The sequence below is a fragment of the Lepisosteus oculatus genome, chromosome 20 (genome assembly GCF_040954835.1).
Source record: "Lepisosteus oculatus isolate fLepOcu1 chromosome 20, fLepOcu1.hap2, whole genome shotgun sequence".
In the NCBI taxonomy this organism is placed as follows: domain Eukaryota; kingdom Metazoa; phylum Chordata; class Actinopteri; order Semionotiformes; family Lepisosteidae; genus Lepisosteus; species Lepisosteus oculatus.
Genome location: NC_090715.1, coordinates 16,075,838 through 16,095,034, shown reverse-complemented (window position 1 = coordinate 16,095,034; position 19,197 = coordinate 16,075,838). Strand labels below are relative to the sequence as shown.

Here is a 19,197-nt window from a genome sequence, read left to right as displayed (position 1 = left end):
TATCCCAGCAAGCTGTGGGTGAAGGTGAGCTACATCCTGGACAGGACATGCAAAATGTTTACTTAATTTTTACCTTTTGCGTTAGATTCTTAAAAATGACCAGCACGTCTCGCCTTCAAGCCCAGTGCTTCTTCATGTTAAAAGCAGCACTAAGTGCAGTTCTTGGCAGTGTTTAATGACCCCTGTATGAAATGCTGATGTAGAACTTTTGCAAAGCCAACAGTTGTGAATCAATAATTCCGTGCTACAGGAAATACTGACATTTAATACCACCTCTGAACGGTTTTGCTTTTATGCTAGCACTGCATAATTTTAGAATAGAAGCTAAAACCTCTTAAACTCAGAACGGTTGGGCATGCTATGCATTATTCAAGTCAAAAGACCTATTTCTTGCAATGACCCTTACAAAGGAAGCAAAACTCTGAACTCGTGAAAACAATGATACTACTGTTACCAAACATAACAGTGCAAAAAATAGGAACTAGTCACGCTCCAGTTTTATTTTCAAAAAGAAAGGGAACAATGTCTTTTAAAAAGAGGTCTATGCCTGAATGTGCGTTAGGTCCGAGGCTTCAACAACAGGGACACAAGTACAGTACACAGCAAGACGCCAGGAGGAATGATACGAACATGTAAGATTTGTACTCACTTTCTGGTGCTGCTCCACAGAGATCTGGGCAGTGCACAGAAGTCTCAAGTTACTGAACGTGAAGTGAAAAGGCAGGGATGTACATACTCTCAAGCTGTTATCTAGCCTGAGGGGAGGATATCTTGCAAAAATTCCAAGTAGATTAGTGCTGCTCTTTTGAAATGTGAAACATTTTGGGAGAGTAAAAAAAAAGAAGGAAAAGGGAAAAAAATCATAAATCAGTTTAGACAAGGCTCCACATGATCAAGGCCACACATCACACATGTGCTTTCCCTCAGCCCCTGGGCAAAGAGCCATATCGCCGCAGCCGCTGAGCAGTGCCTGTGTCTCACCACTGCGCTGTATCGCCAGTCAGAACATTTCCAGCTGCTCCAAGAACATCTGGCCCATCCAGCAGCTGATGAGCCAGAGGCAACGATCCACAAGCAATCTACAGTCCGCCTTCAATTATTAACAAGGGCTGCTGTGCTGGACGTCCCTTCCCATCATGAATAATAGACCTCGGTGTTTAGAGTTCAGTGATTTTGTGTATTCGAAACTCTTTCCTCCTCTTCTGGCTCTTTGTGGCTACTGCGGTACATCATGTCTTAATGGCACACTCCCCTTTAGGGCATTCAGGAGTTTGGATTCTGGTCACAGGAGTGGTGCTGGTACTTGTTACGCATCCCCATAAATGACATTGTCTCTTGTAGTAGACAGTATGTTCCCAGGCTAACTGCCTACAAAGCATAACCGAGTTTCAAGACATACTGACAGGAAATGGAATGGGGAAGAATATAAGTGAAACACCATAACGATTCGTCAAATGGCAAAAGGCTGGTATTTGCTACACCTGCTACACAAGCACTGAATGCTGGTGCTATTGATAGTTCTGACGTGTGTCTGATTTTTATACTGCTGCATCGAGGCTTTGGGGATGCATTAGAAAGGCACACATGGGGAAGCAAATGTGTGTTGCACGTCAATACCCGTCAACTTCGAGAAAAGTTGGAGAAACAGTGTCGTTTCTTAGCATCATCTGGAAAATAATAAAAAGGTACAAATACAGATTTACACGTGAATAAAGAAGTATGAGGGAGTAAAGAAGCGCCGTTGAGGTCTGTTCAGTCTCACTGATCTCAGCTTGCGTGTCTTCCAGGTGAGTCACTGATCTCCGTGCAGCCTCAGCCAGTGCAGGCCCTGCTCTTGTGCACTGGGTCCAGCAGAGGTGCATCACAGCGAGAGAATTTCCATTTGCAAGACTGACAGGAGAGACCTGTAACTCCGCCTGTCTAAACCTGAAACTTTGCTCAAAAGCCATTTTATTACTACAATGAGCAGAATGCCATCAGAAGCTGAGGTCAAGGCTGAACTCACTGATTTTTTTTCTTCGAATGCTGCTCGAAATAGCACCTCCCCAGCTTATCCCACTGAGGGACTGTGAGCAGGGCCTCTGGGTCAACACCTGCTTTTGCTCCAAAAGGTGAAAAGGTAGTGAAAGGTGGCTTCGCGAGGAAGGAATTAACGACGTCATGAGGAATCAACCCCCTCCTTCGGGCAAATTAAGAGGCTTAGAAGGACAGCTAGGAGGAAAGGGTTTTCAGGCTGTGTCCAGACTCCAGCCTGGAAGTAGGGAAAGTGGGGAGCTGTGGGACTCACAGGCGCTGGACAGACAAGATGACTGGGAGCACACTGGCAGGCTCAAGGGGACTGAAATGCACTGCCGAGGAGCAGGGTGGGCCAGCCGAACCAGGATGATGGGCAGGGCCGGCGCAACCCATACTTGGGCCCGGGTGCAAGTAATGAGCTCTTAGGAGAGCTCAGAGAGCGAGAGAGAGCGACAAAACCGGCTGCTGCTGTGTCAGGGACATACATGTTGATAACAGAGATGCATCCCTGGCCAAACAGGGTAAGACAGGGAGAGTCAGTAACAATCCGGACAGCTAGGGGCTGTTAATGAAGACCTAGTGCTTGGTGAAGTGCAAGAGCTCAGCTGAAAGAGTAGAGGAAAGCCTTGAGCTGGAGTGATTATTTTAGTGACCATTAAGTGTGGGTGACACAGAGTTCATCTCATTGAGTACTCCAGAGCCTGGTGACTAATGAAGACCTAGAGGAGGGTCAGTGAGTAGATCTACTGACAAGTGAAGACCAGCCTGGAAGGAAGAAGACTGTGCAGTCTTCCCTGAAAGGGGAATAATGAGACACCACTTAAAACATAAAAACCTAAGGTGACTTGTGTGTGTGTGTCAGCTGTGGAGTGTCTTGTGTGTGTCAGCAGTAGTCACAGAGGCAGGAAAAGGAGCTGCAAGAACTTTACTCTTTGAACAAAGGACAAAATAACTAATAATGAATAAATAATAATGAGTATCACTTAGGCTAATTTAATCCTTTAAGATAATGGTAAAATAGATAAAGGATGATATGAAAGCAGTACTTGCAATCGAAACTCCTGAGGAACAGCTGACAACAGAAGATTACATAAACAAGCATAGCAGTAAAGTTTCACAGACTATTTTGAGTTTCACATGCCACACAGGGTAAACTCTCAGTTCTCCCAAACAAGACAAATGGCAGGAACCAGGTCCCGAAACTCCAACTGACAGAGAACAGCCGCTACACAAAGTGCTGCAAACTTGGCTTGACATCAGTGTAAGAGAAAAGGCTTTCAGCAAGGTCTGAAAAAAAGGATGAGGTTTGAAAAATGTCAAAAACAGCCTTTTCATAGTTCCTGCACTGAGACACCACACAACCCCTCACGTGCTTTAGCACAGCGGCAGTGTGCTTGTATTTTCAATCAATCAATCAAAACGTATTTATCAAACGCACAACCATACAGTGTATTTCAATCCACAATTGTGTTGACCAAGATCCATCTTTCCCCTCTTCAGTGTGATGCCACTGCCAACTGAGATTTTATCGCCAAGCATGAATGCAGTAGTGAGAACTGTGGCCTGCTGCCTTCAAACTATAAAATACATCTTAGGAAAATAAAGTGGTTAACCCTTTATGTCCATAACATCTGTGCTGATGAAATAAGGATTATAATTTGTATGCTGTTCTGAATTTCCCAAGTTCCTATGATTATTTTTTCAGGTTCTTCAAGAAAACCATCCTCAGAACCCCAATAATTCTGTAGGTGTTTTGCAGTTGTCCTGCTCCAGCGTTACCTTGCTGTACTGTAGAATCCACATATCGGCCTTTACGTTTGAAACAAATACTGAAAGAAGGGCCAAATGAGAACACTTTTGCTTTGAAAGCAGTTTGTGAAATACAGACTCAGGCGCGCTCTCAGCTGCCAGTCGCAGCAGGCCAGACGACTGGCTCAGCCCGAGTGAGACAACGATCTCTGCACTTGTCTGGAGCAGTTTCTACCCCACTGGCACACTCGCCCAGTACCTCAACCATCACCGAACACAGGTGGCGTCTGAGCCGTGAAGCACGGCACTCGGCTTCCTCTGCAGCCTGCTCCGCAAACAAGCGCCGCGGAGATCCGTTCTGCCTCGCTGATCTCCGCTGGCGAGTCACAGCCTCTGTGTAGCCCCCGGCCCTGGTACAAGCCCCACTCCGCCATGCTGCCCTAACCACTTCGAAGGGCGTCCTTCATCTTTCTCTGATGAAGAGGAGAGGGCGGAGGCGACACTGCCAGTCAGCCACCGTGTGCACTGATACACCAGGGAAACCTCAGTCTCTCTCAAAAAACCTTCTGCTGGGCAGTGTGCAATGAGGCTCCAGATACAGACTCATTCTTCATTCGCCAATGTGAATCTTCCACAGCAGACAAAGGCTGATCAGCCATGGCTACTACTTCCTGTTAAGAGCTGTGTAACAGGTGGGGAGGCGGATCTACATCTAGAAATAAACAGTTAGGATTCCTCATATTGAAGAGGTGAACCTACCAGTGTGCTGCCCTACAGACACCACACTATAGTACCTCTGCAACAACTGCTCCAGCACCATTTCTTGAAGGGACGATTAAGAATGCATTAATGGAACATTTTATTCCCTCTTTCATGCCTTGTACACCTTTCCTTAAAGCTGCAGCTTACTGACTGATTAAGCGATCGAGAGCTCGTATCCGGCGCTGTCTGCTGACTGTAAATGATCACACATTTCTGTCACTTAACTAGGGCTCTCCGATGGAGTTTTACATTGCTGCAAGGTTCTCCTTGCCTTCATCTGATGCCTCTTCCGGGGCTGAAATCTGCTCCTCAGGAGGTACCCACACAGCCACGCTCACGGCGAAGGCTGAAAACAGGCACTGTGCTCCAGATACACCTGGTTTGTGCAGAATCAAAAAGCCTGACAACAGGATCAAGCCAGTTTCAGTTCTGTAGCCCACAACAAGAGAAGTCAGAGTACTTAAAGCCCAACTGTAGTGGTTAGAAACTGCTCAGCGCTGGAGACTAACGTGACTCTAAGGCAAAGCAAACCATGATAAAACCCAGAGCTCAGCACAGCAGTCAGCAGTGGGGGTGTCTCCAGTCTTGATATGTCATGGGAATGCTTTATACTTCAGCTGTTTACCCTGTGGCAAGAACAGGCCACTGTAACTCAGTATATACTGCACATTTCCACTGCCCTGAAGATGCATAACCTGTCTGTTGGCAGCTAGACAGAGCTTTCACTTCCGAAAACCCAGCTATGGATTCAATCAAACCATCTTTGTTTTTTTGAGGCAAGATCAGTTCATACTGGAAGCTCAACTTCTCTTTTCATCTCACAGGAGCAACTTTTTTCTCAATTATTTTGATACACCAGATCAGAAGCATATTTTAATTTAAAAGGGCAGCTCCAGAGAAGCTTTACACCTTAAAGCTGCTTTAGAACATAGTGCCCAAAATGTAATGACTGTTGTATAATACATGGAGTGTTTCAATCATCTCTTTTTGTATTCCATACAAGGCTTACTTCATTACTTTTGGGAATAAATCCAGGTCCCTCCCAAATAAGAAAATTTACACTGACCAAACAAAATCTGCTACCAATACTAGACTTTTCCATTAACCTAAAATTTGGAATCGTGTTATCACAAAACAGCCTACATCTCAACACAATCACACAGGCCTATGTGGTTTCCCAGTCAGACAAAACCCATGGATTATTTTATTGTCGTGCCCTAGATAGTTTTAACACCCGCATTCATCCTGATACAAATTTAAACCGTCTGCGGGTTACATCTGTCTGTCCAAAGCGCAGGCTCTGTATATGTGTCAGAGGTACAGGCATGTACCTCTGACGGGCATGTCCCCGCTGTACCATTTATTCTTGCTAGTGTCTGGTCGTGCGTCGCCGGATAAGGCAGAGTTTTTAGAAGAAAAACTGTTCTCAAGAACCATTTCCGCATGTACAACACTTACTGCGACGAAAACATTTCCGATCCCTCTGCTGCAGAAACCGCAAACTCATACCCCATCTTGTAGGTTTGTGTTATGCACCGGTATTTTACCAGTTCCCCAAGCCAGTAAACATGAAGGGGTCACTGGGTCAGATTTTATTGAAACTTTTATTCTGAAATTCGCTATCAACCCTTCACCACCACCAAAGGATAACTCGTGATAATAGGAGACACGACACTTGAACAGAAAAGATGACCCGGTTAATTCCACTTTATATGATGTCGCTTCGCCTAATGACAATTTAAAACAGCAACCGACTCAGGGACGCGATAAAATCAGCGACCTGCAAATACGTGAACAATACAATAAATAAGAACAATGTTAACGATCCCCTTGCGTGTTATTTATTAAAGGATACTTGAAGCATACGGGAGTAGCTACCGCACAAATCCGTTTCCTAACACCGGTCTATAGCAAAGTGACAGTCACCTTCCCCGAAAAAAAGACGGCGACCACCCCGGATTCCTCTGAATATTAAGAAATGGACGTGACTTACCAATTTACACACGCCAGGCTGACATTGCAAATCTCAACTTCTCAACGAAAACTCAGACAAACACCATTCCGAATCCACCGTCAGCACTACCGGTCCGTTTTTGCACAGGGAGTGGACTCCATCTTGAGTGAGGGCAGAATCCGGCCAATCGTATGCCGCTCTCCGGCCCGACAGCTAGAAGCCAACCAATCAGCACGGAGCTGTGTCGGACTCGAGACTTGAACGCTGAAGCTACTGCCTGCCCCTGAGTGGTTACTTCCTGTTGTGTGCGCCATGTGACTGGACTGGGCGCTCAGCTGTATTTAAAGCTCGTCTGCTCTGCTGCTGTAGTGGACAGCTCCCAAGCTAGCAATGTGTTAACGACGGGCTGCTTGTAGGCAGCTTTCTATGGCATTACCTGACGATTTTCTTTCTTTAACCTAGTATTTGGTTTCCACTGCGTTTATTTTTCCCCACTTCTGTCTTGTATTAAACTGGATTTAACGCATCCTATTTTGTTACTTCATTTGGCAATTTTTTGTACCATTTTCTGCGTTTTGTCGTTAATATGAGCGCACTTCTCGCGTTTTAAAGGAGTTCGGATCTCGCTGGTGAAGCGCCTATAGCGGAACATGCTTCTTTGGTCATGTTGCATTGTTTTGCAAAGCTGCAACTACGACGGCAAACGACGTTTTCAGTAAATAACAGAGCGGCGGGGGTGCTTTTACTTCTCGCTTAATTCGTGTCCAGCAGGATTGGATTTAGGAGCGAGAGCGGGGTCATTTGTTGCCAAGCGTGTCATCCTGCAGAACACAGGACTCGCTGACATGGATGGAGAGGAATTTGCAGCGGAGAGATCGCTGTGTGAATGTGAAAGGCTGCGCATCTGCTCTGGAATCTGAAAGCACAGGGAATCGAGACTGCACGCCAGCCCCTCCTCCCCGCAAATCATCTCCTTTTCGGCTTTTCCTTCCTTCGTAAATCTTCCATAACCCGGTGCGGCGAAGGAACGGTTCCTCGCACACACAAATATGGGAAAAGAGGAATGCAAAACACTATTGGATGCGCTGAACAAAGTGACCGCCTGTTACAGACACCTGGTGGTCGCTGTCGGGGGCACCTCGGACTCCCAGAACCTGCGGGAAGAGCTGAAGAGGACCCGGAAGAAAGCGCAGGACCTCGCCGTGGCCAACAGGAACAAACTGACCGCTTTGCTCAAGGATAAGACGATCAACAAGGAGGACCGCGCCGAGTACGAGCGCCTGTGGGTGATATTTTCGACAAGCATGGAACTGCTGGAGCTCGATATGAAGAAGGCGCTGGAAATCGGGCAGGAGTTTCCTCTCCACGTCCCCAAGAGACACCTCATCCAGACGGGGATGTGTGGTAGTACGTCCGGAGTCGCTGCCCGCGCCATGAGCACGCAGAACATGAAGTACGAAGCGGACAGCAATATCGACGTAGTGGACTTGAAAGAGCTGGAGCATGAGATCAGCCAGGTGGGCGAGATGATGGAGGAGATGGAGATGAAGGTAAACGTTGCCCACTGGATGGTGGAAGCGAAGCAGGACCCCGGGGCCGAGCTGAAGTCTACGATCAGCGTCGGGGCGTCGTCCATCGGGGTGATTTCGGTCAACGAGGAAAACAAGTCCCCGTGCGACCCCACCAAAATCCTGGCAGGGGTGGTATTCACCGCTGTCTTGTTCGTTGCAATTGTTTTGGCGCTTTGTGTCATTAAACTCTCATAAAAAGGCTTTTCATTGTCCATCACGGGGGGCTTGAAAACCACACTGGTGTAGGTAAGGAGGGCGCACTTCGCTGACAGTTGCTTTATGCGAGATCTGCATGTCGCCAGGCCAAGGAATGAGCTTCTGCGAACTTAAAGACGACTGGTTCTGAATGTAAAAACAAAACTTCAGAAGCTTTCCAAAGAACCAACGGATTTATCGCTAATAATAATTTGGATATGTTCATACATTTCAAGGTCTCTCTGATTCTTTAATAGTCGTGGAATGTGAGTGATACTGAAATGAATGTTAAAATAGTGTTTTTTGATAATACCATGTTTCGAAGAAAGCAAGGTCTGGGGGCGAGTAAAGAATTGTAGCCTGTACTGTATACTGTATACGTGCAACTTACAAGCGAATGGACTCGCAGCTCCAAAAAATTAAATCGTTTCTGAGGGGAAAAAACAAACGCTGGTAGCAGCCGATCTTAACGTTTTATAACGTGGAAATTATCGGAGTATTAGCCGGTAGGATTAGCCTAAGCCGATCTATAAATAAATGTCTGTTTCTGCATAAAGCCTCTAACTTATATATAGGAATAATAGGTTTATTCCATGCTGAAAAAAAGAAGAAAAACAACGTCTCGGGCGTGGAGTCTTCTTCAGGTGTGAGCAAACTTGTATATAGGCTGTGGAAACTGCTAGTTCACTTATTGCGACGGGTTGTGCACAGAATGGATAATTTGGCGTCTTTGTTGCATAACTAAATCCAACCATCTTAACTGCGCGAATTCCCATTCCTGTACTTCATTTCCATGCCGAGAATAAGATATTAGTTATTTTTTACTTTTTCAGTATTCCCAAGTATAATTCACAGTGTGTTTTCAACACTGTATACCTTTTCATATCATGAACGCACAGGTGTGATCACTTAACTGCTCATAACTGAAAGACTTGTATACAGAATTTGTACATAATATATTCCTGTATTAAACACTGTACATACAACGAAGTATATTTATAATAAACAATATTGAATATCACAACCCGCTGATTATATATCGTTCGTCTCCATTTAAACCCATCCTATAAGTGTAATGAAGTAGTTTGTGACGTTAAAATGACCTGGATATGAATCTTGTTTATAAACACTAATCAAACATACCCTTGCTAAAGCTATAGCGAGTGTTGACAATATTATTAAACTGTAGAATAAAGGAGACATTTGTACCATAGTTATTTTGTCATTTAAGCAGTTAAAAAGCTGGGGGTTTGCTGTAATATCCTGCTGCAGTAGGAATCCCAGTCCATTATAATTAAGGATTAAGTGGGGGTGATGAAAAAATACTCTTTTCATGCCCCCACAAGATTCAAGCTGTACTGGTTGAAACCCCAGAACCAAATCTTGTACCTTAAAGCTATACTTTCCCTGTTTGCAATAACAGCAGCCAAGATATTTCAAAACAAAAGTTAACCCTAGCTTTCTCACAGCAGTCTTCTTGTTCTGAATTTAAGAGGGGTCACATAAGACTCAAGAAAGGCAGTTGCATGGTACAGTAGAACAGGGGTTGGTACAGCAGCTGGCAGTGAGTTTCCTTCTGTCCCTCTCGGATTACTCGACTCGAAGACGGAGAGGTGTTTGGTCTTCAGAAGCCACCAAATGCAAATGGTTCTTGGGTCCTGAGAACTATGTTGACTTCAGCCGAGATGAAAACAAGTGAATTGGTTCTAGAACTCTACACCTGAATAGAACACTGCAGAAGTTACATAAAATATAGTTCGGGTCTATAATCCAGAGGCCTGTTCGAAGATGGGCGTCGAGAGCGTGAAAGGTAGATGAAGACGAAGCAAAAGATACAGCTTCCCTTGCTGCCGTTAGAGATGCGGAGCTTTCTTGCCGCGTCAGTAAAACGAACGCCAGGGGCGATGCCGGCAACGACAGCCAGGGGGTGCGGCGTCTGTTCCCCAGGGCTGAAGACATACTGTACTGCTTCCATTCCTCCACAGCAGCTGCCTTGCGCCGGTCCGCATTGATCCTGTGGCACCAGGCATGAGCCAGGGGGCAGGGGTCATGCCACTGCTGCATCACCCAGACCTACCTGCCTGGAGCTGCACAGATCCCCGCCTGTCCCGTATTGTTTTTATATAAGGCAAAAAAGCATGTTAAGTCCTCCTAATCCCTCAAAGATACCCATTACATAAAAAGCATGATCAAAATTCATTTGGGATTTAGAAGCCTCTCCACGATTTGTCTCCTACCATGATTATGGGCTGGTCTAAAATGCTGCTGGGTTTTAATTGCTACAGCATTTGGGATTTTTTTGCTGGGGGGGGGTTGAGCAGATGCAGACAGTGATCGATAGTGTGAAAGTAATGATGAGCAGAAAGGAGTTCAGGGAATGATAAAGGCTCAGAGGTGGATTAACAGGTCACCACAAGAGCTGTGCTGGAGTAGATCACTGGGCAGACGGACTAGATGTCTTCCCATTACCTCACCCCCTCAAGCGGATCAATTCAGAAACGGTCAGCTCTGTAAAACACGTGAAAGTGAAACTTGCCCCTAGTTGTCTTCTAAGTGCTGCTCGAGGTGAAAGGTAATGGACAAAGCAGGCTAACCCCGTTCAATGCAATGGCCTAGTTAAGGGGAAAGGCTCTAGATTCACGACTCCTGCTGGAGCTCAGGCTGTTTCTGCTGTTGCCACTTTTGTTTCTCAATTAAAACTTGAAAAGGTCCACAAGCAACCCAGGAGAGACTGTAGAGAACCACGACGCATCGAGGCGTATGTTTGGTTATACTGCTCGTTTGGAAGTAATTAAAACTTGTTAAAAAACAAACTGTTTTTAGACCACACAAGCATCATTGTTTTGCTTTTCTTGAGTGAATTAGATTTATCTCAAAGAAACCTACCCTCTGATTGAGAATTTTACTGACTTCAGCGTGCCTGTTCTCAACGCACTGAAATACATTCTTAATAGATGCAAGTGTAATTTATAAATAAGAACAAACTGAAAATTTACAGGAAAAGGCATTTGCCATTAACAGAAAATCTCTAACTCAGAAATTGGAAAGCAAGTTAAGATCACAGACAACAAAATGTTTCTCCCTTTCAAAGATCTGTGTCCTTCAGCATTTCCAAACCTCCTCTTCCTGGCACCAGAGCTGGGAACCTTGATATAAAACTAATTCACAGCAACTGTGTGGAGAGGAAGCAAATTTAACTTCCTTAAGCCAGCAAATCCCAAATAAATGTTCACACCACCAAGAGGAACCTGGAAATGATTCCCCTGGAAAATCTTTGGAATGCTGTGGGTTCAATGGCCAGGTCTGACACTGATGTAGTTACATCCTTGAGCGAGCCACTTCACTCATATGCTCCCATAAATGGGTAAAACTGTGCTTTGCTCTGTGGGGTAAAAGTGTCAGCCAAATTAATAAGAAATGTTTCAACACCTGTGTACACTATGTGCCACTTACTGTGTCAAACACAGGTCAGCGTGATTAATGTTTTAGATCAACAAGATTTCTGTCCACTGCTCTACAGCCACATTGCCATTCTGTTTACAGGGTTTAAAAGTCAACGTAATGTTTATCGTCTGACCAATTTTTCCTAATTTGTGTTGTTCTAAAGCATTTGCTAAAACAAGCAGCAATCACAGCCTGTCAGAGAAGCTCAGACAGATCTTTACACCACCTACTGGGTTTCGTGACAATATTTTATAGTGCTGCGAAGAGATACAGGCATCCTCTCCATCACCACATAGCAAGAACACCCACACAGCGTCTGGATCTGCATGAACAGCCTCCCTTATGAGGACAGATATGAACTTCCAGTGGATACAAATGACTCATCCCAAAAGTAAATCAAGGACTAGAGAGCAGTGGCCCAAACCCAAAAAACAAGAAAAGTCACTTTCTAAAACAATTAGAAGCCCAGGATTCAGTTAAAGAAAAGGACTACTATGAATAGCGAGCACACATGAAAAAGGATTGTAGAATTTCCATGATAAAGAATACCACAATGAATTGTTTTTTTTAGTCATATATTACATCAACAAGACTAGGAAAGGGTGAAAAGTCTTAGAAATAACAACAGAAAGTTCTCCGACAATGAAAAGGTATACAACTATGAACTAAGTAGAAATTTAAGATCTCTACCATGGACAAAACTAAACAAAATAAATAAAATTCAGAAGGATATGAGACTATTGGAGAAGGGGCAGAAGTGTCACAGGCAACAGAAGCACTTACGATTATATTGAATATCCAGAGGCAGATAGGAGTTCTGTGCTGAAGGAAATGAGAGATGCTATCTGCAGCCCATTAGCAAAGTCTTCCTTCAGTCACGCTACAGAGGTGATGCCCGCTGACATGCAACTGACCACTGCAGCTCCCATCCATAAAAAGATGGCCAAAATGAACCGGGTAATTACAGACCAACGAGTCTTGTGTTTGTCTCGTGTAAGACCTTAAAAACAAGTTGGAACTAAACAAAAGGATGGAGCTGTGGAAGTATTGCCGTTTTGACCTCTTGACCTCAGAGAGAGTGATATTGCAAAGAGCATTCTCAGGAATAAAGCTTATGTTACAAGGTGGCAAGTCTGGACTGTGCACAAAACCACACTGGCAGTGAAAGATGCACGGTGCAATGCTGTGACTTCATGCATCAGGGTCACCGCTGGCTGCCTGTGGTGGATTCAAAACTCAGGATCACACATCAAAGCTGTAGACAGCTCTGACTCTTTAAACCACAGGCCTGGAAGCACTCTGTGGTCTGAGATTCTCATCCCACATAGTTCCTCTGTTGGTGGCTCGCTAGATTCTGTCGGCACGGCCGTTAATGATTAGCGAAGATCCTACAAGATTTGCAGTTTCACAAAATGTTTGTCACCGGAGAAACTGAAATGGAGGATCTCTGTAATTGTAGTATCTTCTTCTCTAAAATACAGAAATACTAATACAAACACTAATCCATTCATATCTACATGTAAAAACATTTTCAAGGTTACATGACCACAACCCGTGTAAATGTGAAGACTCGTCCAGCTTTTTTAATCAGGAAATCAATCCATGGCATTCTTTTATCTTACAACTAGACACTATATCCTAGTAATTCCATCCTTGCTTTTTTCCCCAAAGTATTAAGGCTTGATCTCGCAATCTCTACACAAGTCTGGATAAATCACTCCCAAACAAACCACCACATTGCCTGTGCAAAGCCTTCACACATCATAATTTCCAAATGAGTTTTTGCTCTTCCTGGAACAATACTAACACTAATACTACTAGGGCAATAAAATGAGAGGTGAGATTGGATCAGAGCTTTAGTTTTTAAAACCAGTTCAGACAGAATGGACCTAAATAGAAAGACATCTTGCAAGTATTACTAAGTTCTCAGACAAACCGGGAGTAACACCAAATATACTGTAAATGATGCTACGAGCATTAACAAGTCCCAGATAGTGCTTTCTACCATTACAGCATACTACTTTGCACTTTGGTTTTCTTTTGGCCCAATCTAAACTGTACTTACAATCTTGTCCATTAGCATTCTTTAATTGACAGAGAAGAATCTTCAAATGCTAGATCACAACAGCCCAGAGAAAACGAATGTATATAGTTCTACATACAAGAGCAGTCAATATCAAGTGTTGTACTAGCTAACCCATCACATTCACCAGTAAAATCTAACTGACACATTGTCAGCTGTTCCTCATCATTATCATCACTTGTATCTCTGAATTTGCATTGAACAAAAAGGCTACCTCCTGTACTACAAAATCCATTAGGATTAAGGGTCATCTTAAAGCAAAATGGCTAATAACAGTTAAGATAGACTGCATAAAGAAGGAAAAACTGTGATGAGTCCACAAAATGTCCTAAGACTTTTGCACAGCAGTGTCTTGGTATTAGGTGATCATGAGCCTTTTATTGTCCTGCCCTGTTGCAGTGAATATAATGTATTGTTCAGACATCCCTTAAATCATCTTTTTAACAAACTGTGAAAGAGCCTGATTAATACCCACCATTAGAAGGAGGAAAACAGTTTCAAAAGAACTTTGTTTTTGAAAGCTGCTCTATTCAAGAAATTGCTTTTGCAAAAGCCCAAAATGCATTCACTACAAACTACTTCAGCATTTTAAAAGACCTTAAAAAGCTTGGCAGGACTGTAAATGTAAAAGACTTCAAAACCAAGTCCCCAGCATGAGCAAATTCAAAATCTTTCACACTTCTGCGTTTTCATATAGTATTACATCATTTCATTTCTGGGGTCAGACTTTTTTTTTTAACCAGTTGAAAGTGACACCTTCTCCACTTACAGTCCTACAAGATGTAAAGAATTTACTTGTACCCTCACTACGTAATCAGACGTTGCTGCTCATTTTCGCCTTCAAAACCTGGCACCCATCCACCTCATGCTTTTTGGGGACGGAGAGCTGTGTTTATCCCAAATCAATATATTCCATTAGAACCCTCTGCTCCCAGAAGCGAGGCCACGTCCCTATGTAATCCCACACAACGACACAGCCTTTAAACTCAGACTCATCCTGCTTCATGCTCCAAGGTCACCTCGTATTCGAGGGACCCATCCTGGAGTCTTTCGAGAGCCGCTGAACTCATCTGTGCCCACTTCATGACCGCCTGTAAGTGACTCAAAATCAAACAGCCCTAGAGAGGCTGGCGTTGCAAATTGGAAAGAAAAATCCTGTTATTCTTAAAAAAAATGGGGGCAACACTTTTGTAATCAAACACTGTAAAAACAAGGAAAATTGAAACCGGTACAGAAAGAGGTTACTAATTAGGGAAGACCATGAAAAGTTTAAGTTCAAGCCTTTAAACACATGGCTCTACTGATGCAGCTGCTGCACTCTGCTTCATCAGGAAATGAAATAACGAAACAAAAAAAGAGCAGGTCTAATTTTTTGGCATCCAGTGGAGAAGGGCATCTTTAAAGTATGATGCAAAACACGTACAGCTTTGGCACACTCTTTACCAGAGAGGAGGACCGACAAAACTGGATAGGCTGCGCAGTGTGGCTTCAGCCTCGTTGCCACGGTTACACCCACTGGCCCTTACAGACTGTCTGTCCATGATGCCTCCTTCTGACAGAGGGTGACCCTTCCCAGCAGGCAGCTGAGCAGCCCAGCTGTGCCAAGAGTGGCGCAAGATGGGACAGATCACAGATCAGCAACAAAAACCATCAGATTCTGCAAGTCCAGTATAATACCTTTTAAACCACTATATATATAACCTGCGTGGGTTGCAGGATTCATGTACAGCTGTAGACTTGCTGACTCCCCTTAAACTCACACTTCAGTCTTCATACGTCTGAAAGAAACCTTTGCAAGAACTTTAAACACCATTAGCAGAAAAGCAGCAGTGAAGTGTCCATATTAAAAAAGTATAAACTTGACAAATGTCCAGAGGATAAAACAGTTCAAATTGATTCTAAAATCACATTCATGCAGCCGAGAGTTTATTAAAAACACTACACCGTATATATTGAAGCAAGATGTTTCTATTCTACTGTGCTTTCACACCCTCTACTGGTGAAGAAATATTTAATAACCCCTTTAGTCTGGTGTAAAGTTAATTAAACAACGTACATGCAGTAAGTAACAGCTAGACATGTGAGAATGCTGGGTCAAATGTTGACAAAACTGAATGAAAACAAGTGACTACTGAGAAGATGCAGACTAGGAATGGCGCAATGTGGATGACCGAGTGAGATGAGCTCTTGAGAAAGTTCCAGACTGTGCACACGAAGTTTTCTATTTGCACTCAACTGTCTTTCTGCAGCTAGAGCCTGTAATTTTTCACACCTGTGAAACTAGACATTGCAAGATGCCAAACAGGAATATTCCATCCCATTTTGTTTTTCAGACACTGTATTTGAAACACTTCTGTGAGTGTCCTGTCTTGTGTGATCCTTTGATATGTTAACATCTCCCTACAGTTAATGTATAAAAGGGAAAGTAAGTTCAGCCAAACAAGCATGTGCCCTGATTGCTAGGGAAAACCCTTTCTCTGTGGTATGCTCCCCTTCAGCTGACTGAATAGAAGATCTGTTTGACCAGCTCCTACCCCAAGTAAAGACTGAGTTTTCTTCGGTACCATCTTGAATAAATCTGTTGGTGTCATCTTCTTAAGAAACAATGGAGTAAAGAAAACAACGACTCGTGTTTTTTCTCAGGTCCAACTTTAACTAACAGACCCTCTTTCAGTTATAGGAAATGGTTCAAGATCAAACACCGAACATTTCCAAAAGCATCAGTCAGTCATTTTTAGGAATATTTCCAGTAAACAATTTTCCATAACAAATCTTTTGAAATATGAAAACTGAAAAATGGTTGAAAAAAATGTACCATAAAAAAGGCAGAACAAAATCAAAACATTTAACCTCTAGAATGTTGCCAACAACTGCAACAGTGAACATCTGAATTTAATTCCAATATTACTTTTCACACTGCAGCACAGGCTGTATTTTATCTTCCAACTAATTCATTGTAAGAAATAAAATGTTTAATGTTCAAAAGAGTAATATAAACTGGATGGCCAAGAACTTCAAAACCCACTAACAGATAAGGACATAAGCTTTGGCTACTTCTTCCATGTTCACATTATGTGTAGTCCAACACAAGCCCTAATTGATTTATGGTCATATCATTTTCATACTTGCAGCAGGAACACAGCAGCGTTAAACAAGCAAAAAAGGTGATCACCGCACAGTGAAAGATCTATTACTCCAACCAGTGATGCAAAAGGCAGATTAATCACAGAAAATATGTGAACGGCAGAAGCACTGCATACCTTCCTCGCTCTATATAATATGCAGGTCCACAATGCAGGTCAACAGCAGCCATCACCACTACACACACAAAAAGGCAGATTCAGTCAGCAGGACCGGTTCTACCAGCACTGACTTCTCGGGTCTGCAGTAAGCCGCAGAAGCGAGACCTGCTCTTGTGTGGAGTCGGCAGCTGTACTGTACAGCACAGCTGGCGGCTGCCCCGCGCAGAGCCGCGCAGGCCTCTCGTGGTGTGAAAGGCATCAGGCCATGTGGTCGAGAAGAACGACCCGTCGTACGGCAGGAACTGCATGCTGGGGAAAAATGCGTACTGTATTAATGTTGAAAACGGTTTTGAAAAGGACAGACAACTGACTTGTGATGAATAATACTACAGATGAACAGTGACTGCAAGGACAGTGTGGACAGGATTGACAGACCACCAAAAGCCCTTCTAACTTCCCCTGTGACATCTCTAACTGAGAAATTTTAATGCTGCCGGTATAGGGGCAAACACATCTGCAACACAAACTAGCTTCTTCATCATACACAGTAGTGAAAGTCACCCTTCAACACCACGTACTGTACACACATCTGCCAACTGTGGCTGCGCTGCAAGAAAGAAGCCTCTTCTTACAACAAGAGGCAACTGGTTCATCAGACATGTTCCCAACAATCATTCAAATGGAGATTGCCAGTCAGCCCTCCCCTTCTGGACAAGCCCATCAGGTTCACCTTTATGCCAACCATAATGCTGAGGTCTGAATAATCACCCCTAATATGAAACATGCTCTTGAACTCCATTTCAAGGCAGCATGGTTCCACGGTGGTGAGCACTGCAGCCTTGACGTGCAGATGGCCCCTGGGTTCAGGGGTGTTGTCTGTGTGGAGTTTATATGTTCTCCCCCCCCCCCCACCTTTGTTCACATGGGTCTCCTCCAGGTGCTCCAGTTTCCTCCCACAGTCCAAAGACATGCTGGTGGGTTAAACTGGCCCTGATGTGAGTGATGTGCATGGTTTTGTATGCATCGGTCCTGTGATGAACTGGGGTCCCCTCCAGGATGCATCTTGCCTTGCGCAGAAGACTTCAAAAATCAGTGAAATCAATCCCTTCGAGCACCTCCTTGAGATTCGCCTGTGCAGACTGCAACCCTTCTGTAGGTACTACCATCATTCTGCTTGCTTTCAAGCCTATCACCACCAGAACGTCACGCTCTGACGCCACCTATAGCACAATATCACCAGCATCTCGTCTTTTTCCTGCACATTAAGTTCAATGGTCAAACAGTGAGCTTCAGCCCATCTCATTTTCTGAAGCTGCCACCATCAAATCTTGATTTCAGTCAACATGTTTGTACTAATAATTTAATATACGTGCTCCTGTTGGCCATCTGATAGATCACAAGCTGCACAGCACCCGGCAGGAAAGCTAGCACTGATGTGTGGAGCAGCGTGACCGAGTGACATCACTGCACGAGTCGGCGGTGAGAGCCATGGCGGCATGGGCACGTTGGTCTACTACCCTTGGCCAAGAGCCTTCAGGATAGGGCTGGCCCACTGCGCCACTGCCACTTCAGGAATCCTTGAGCAGCGACACCACTTGTTCGAACCCAAGTCAAGTCTGGCCATAGGACCTCAGCCTGCAACCCCAGCCTGCTCTGAGCCACATGGTTACCCCAACCATACCCAACAGTTAGGACAGACTCAATTTAGTACTTTAACTTGGTGAGTGTGCATCCACCCCCAACACCCTGGCCAGTCTGGAAGCACACGACCGCGCTCCATCTGGACAAGACGTCAGCCCCTAGAAGACCAACCGAGAGGAACGATCCAGGACAGCCAGCGACTCCTTGGCCACCACGCCTGTGGGTGGGAGCGAGAAACCGGAGACCCTAAGGAAAACTGAGAACATGCAAACTCCCTCCAGGAAGTAGTCCAATAACGGGAAGAGGAGTGAAGAGTGGACTGGGGGAGCAGCTCGCCCTCAGACCCGAGACAGCACAGCAGCTCCCAGGCCCTCAGTCGCTCTCGCTGTCCGAGTACACATAGCTTCCTTCCTCCAGGGGCACCGCCGAGAAATATTTGGTCTCCGTACTGCAACCTAGAAACAGAACAAACGTGTGCTTGTGATATTTCCCGGGGTCCGCGGCCCCACACGACCTGCTGGTTTTTGTTCCAGCTGACCC

At 44.5% G+C, this 19,197-nt stretch overlaps 3 protein-coding genes across 10 annotated transcripts in view; 1 reads left to right on the top strand and 2 right to left on the bottom strand.

The window, feature by feature from the left end:
• ankrd27 (ankyrin repeat domain 27 (VPS9 domain)) overlaps window positions 1–6,760 on the bottom strand; it is a 43,723-nt gene extending 36,963 nt beyond the window's left edge. For 3 of the 5 annotated variants that reach the window (XM_015368039.2, XM_069181218.1, XM_015368043.2), the window contains exon 1: window positions 6,521–6,760. The gene's annotated coding sequence lies outside the window, so the exon portion shown is untranslated. Of the gene's footprint in view, window positions 1–649; window positions 752–6,520 lie in introns of those variants that run through there. The other 2 variants (XM_015368041.2, XM_015368040.2) reach the window with 2 other exon arrangements.
• Window positions 6,761–6,851: 91 nt separating this feature from the next.
• On the top strand, window positions 6,852–9,271 carry LOC102688001 (regulator of G protein signaling 9 binding protein). Its single transcript, XM_015368044.2, has one exon. The coding sequence runs from the start codon at window positions 7,531–7,533 to the stop codon at window positions 8,245–8,247; it is 717 nt and encodes a 238-aa protein (XP_015223530.1). The 5' UTR covers window positions 6,852–7,530; the 3' UTR covers window positions 8,248–9,271.
• tdrd12 (tudor domain containing 12) overlaps window positions 9,257–19,197 on the bottom strand; it is a 36,863-nt gene continuing 26,922 nt past the window's right edge. For 3 of the 4 annotated variants that reach the window (XM_015368036.2, XM_015368035.2, XM_015368037.2), the window contains one exon: window positions 9,258–19,112. In XM_015368036.2, the coding sequence (XP_015223522.2) occupies window positions 19,030–19,112 (83 nt within the window). In that variant the 3' untranslated portion in view covers window positions 9,258–19,029. Of the gene's footprint in view, window positions 19,113–19,197 lie in introns of all 4 variants that reach the window. The other variant, XR_011182815.1, reaches the window with a different exon arrangement.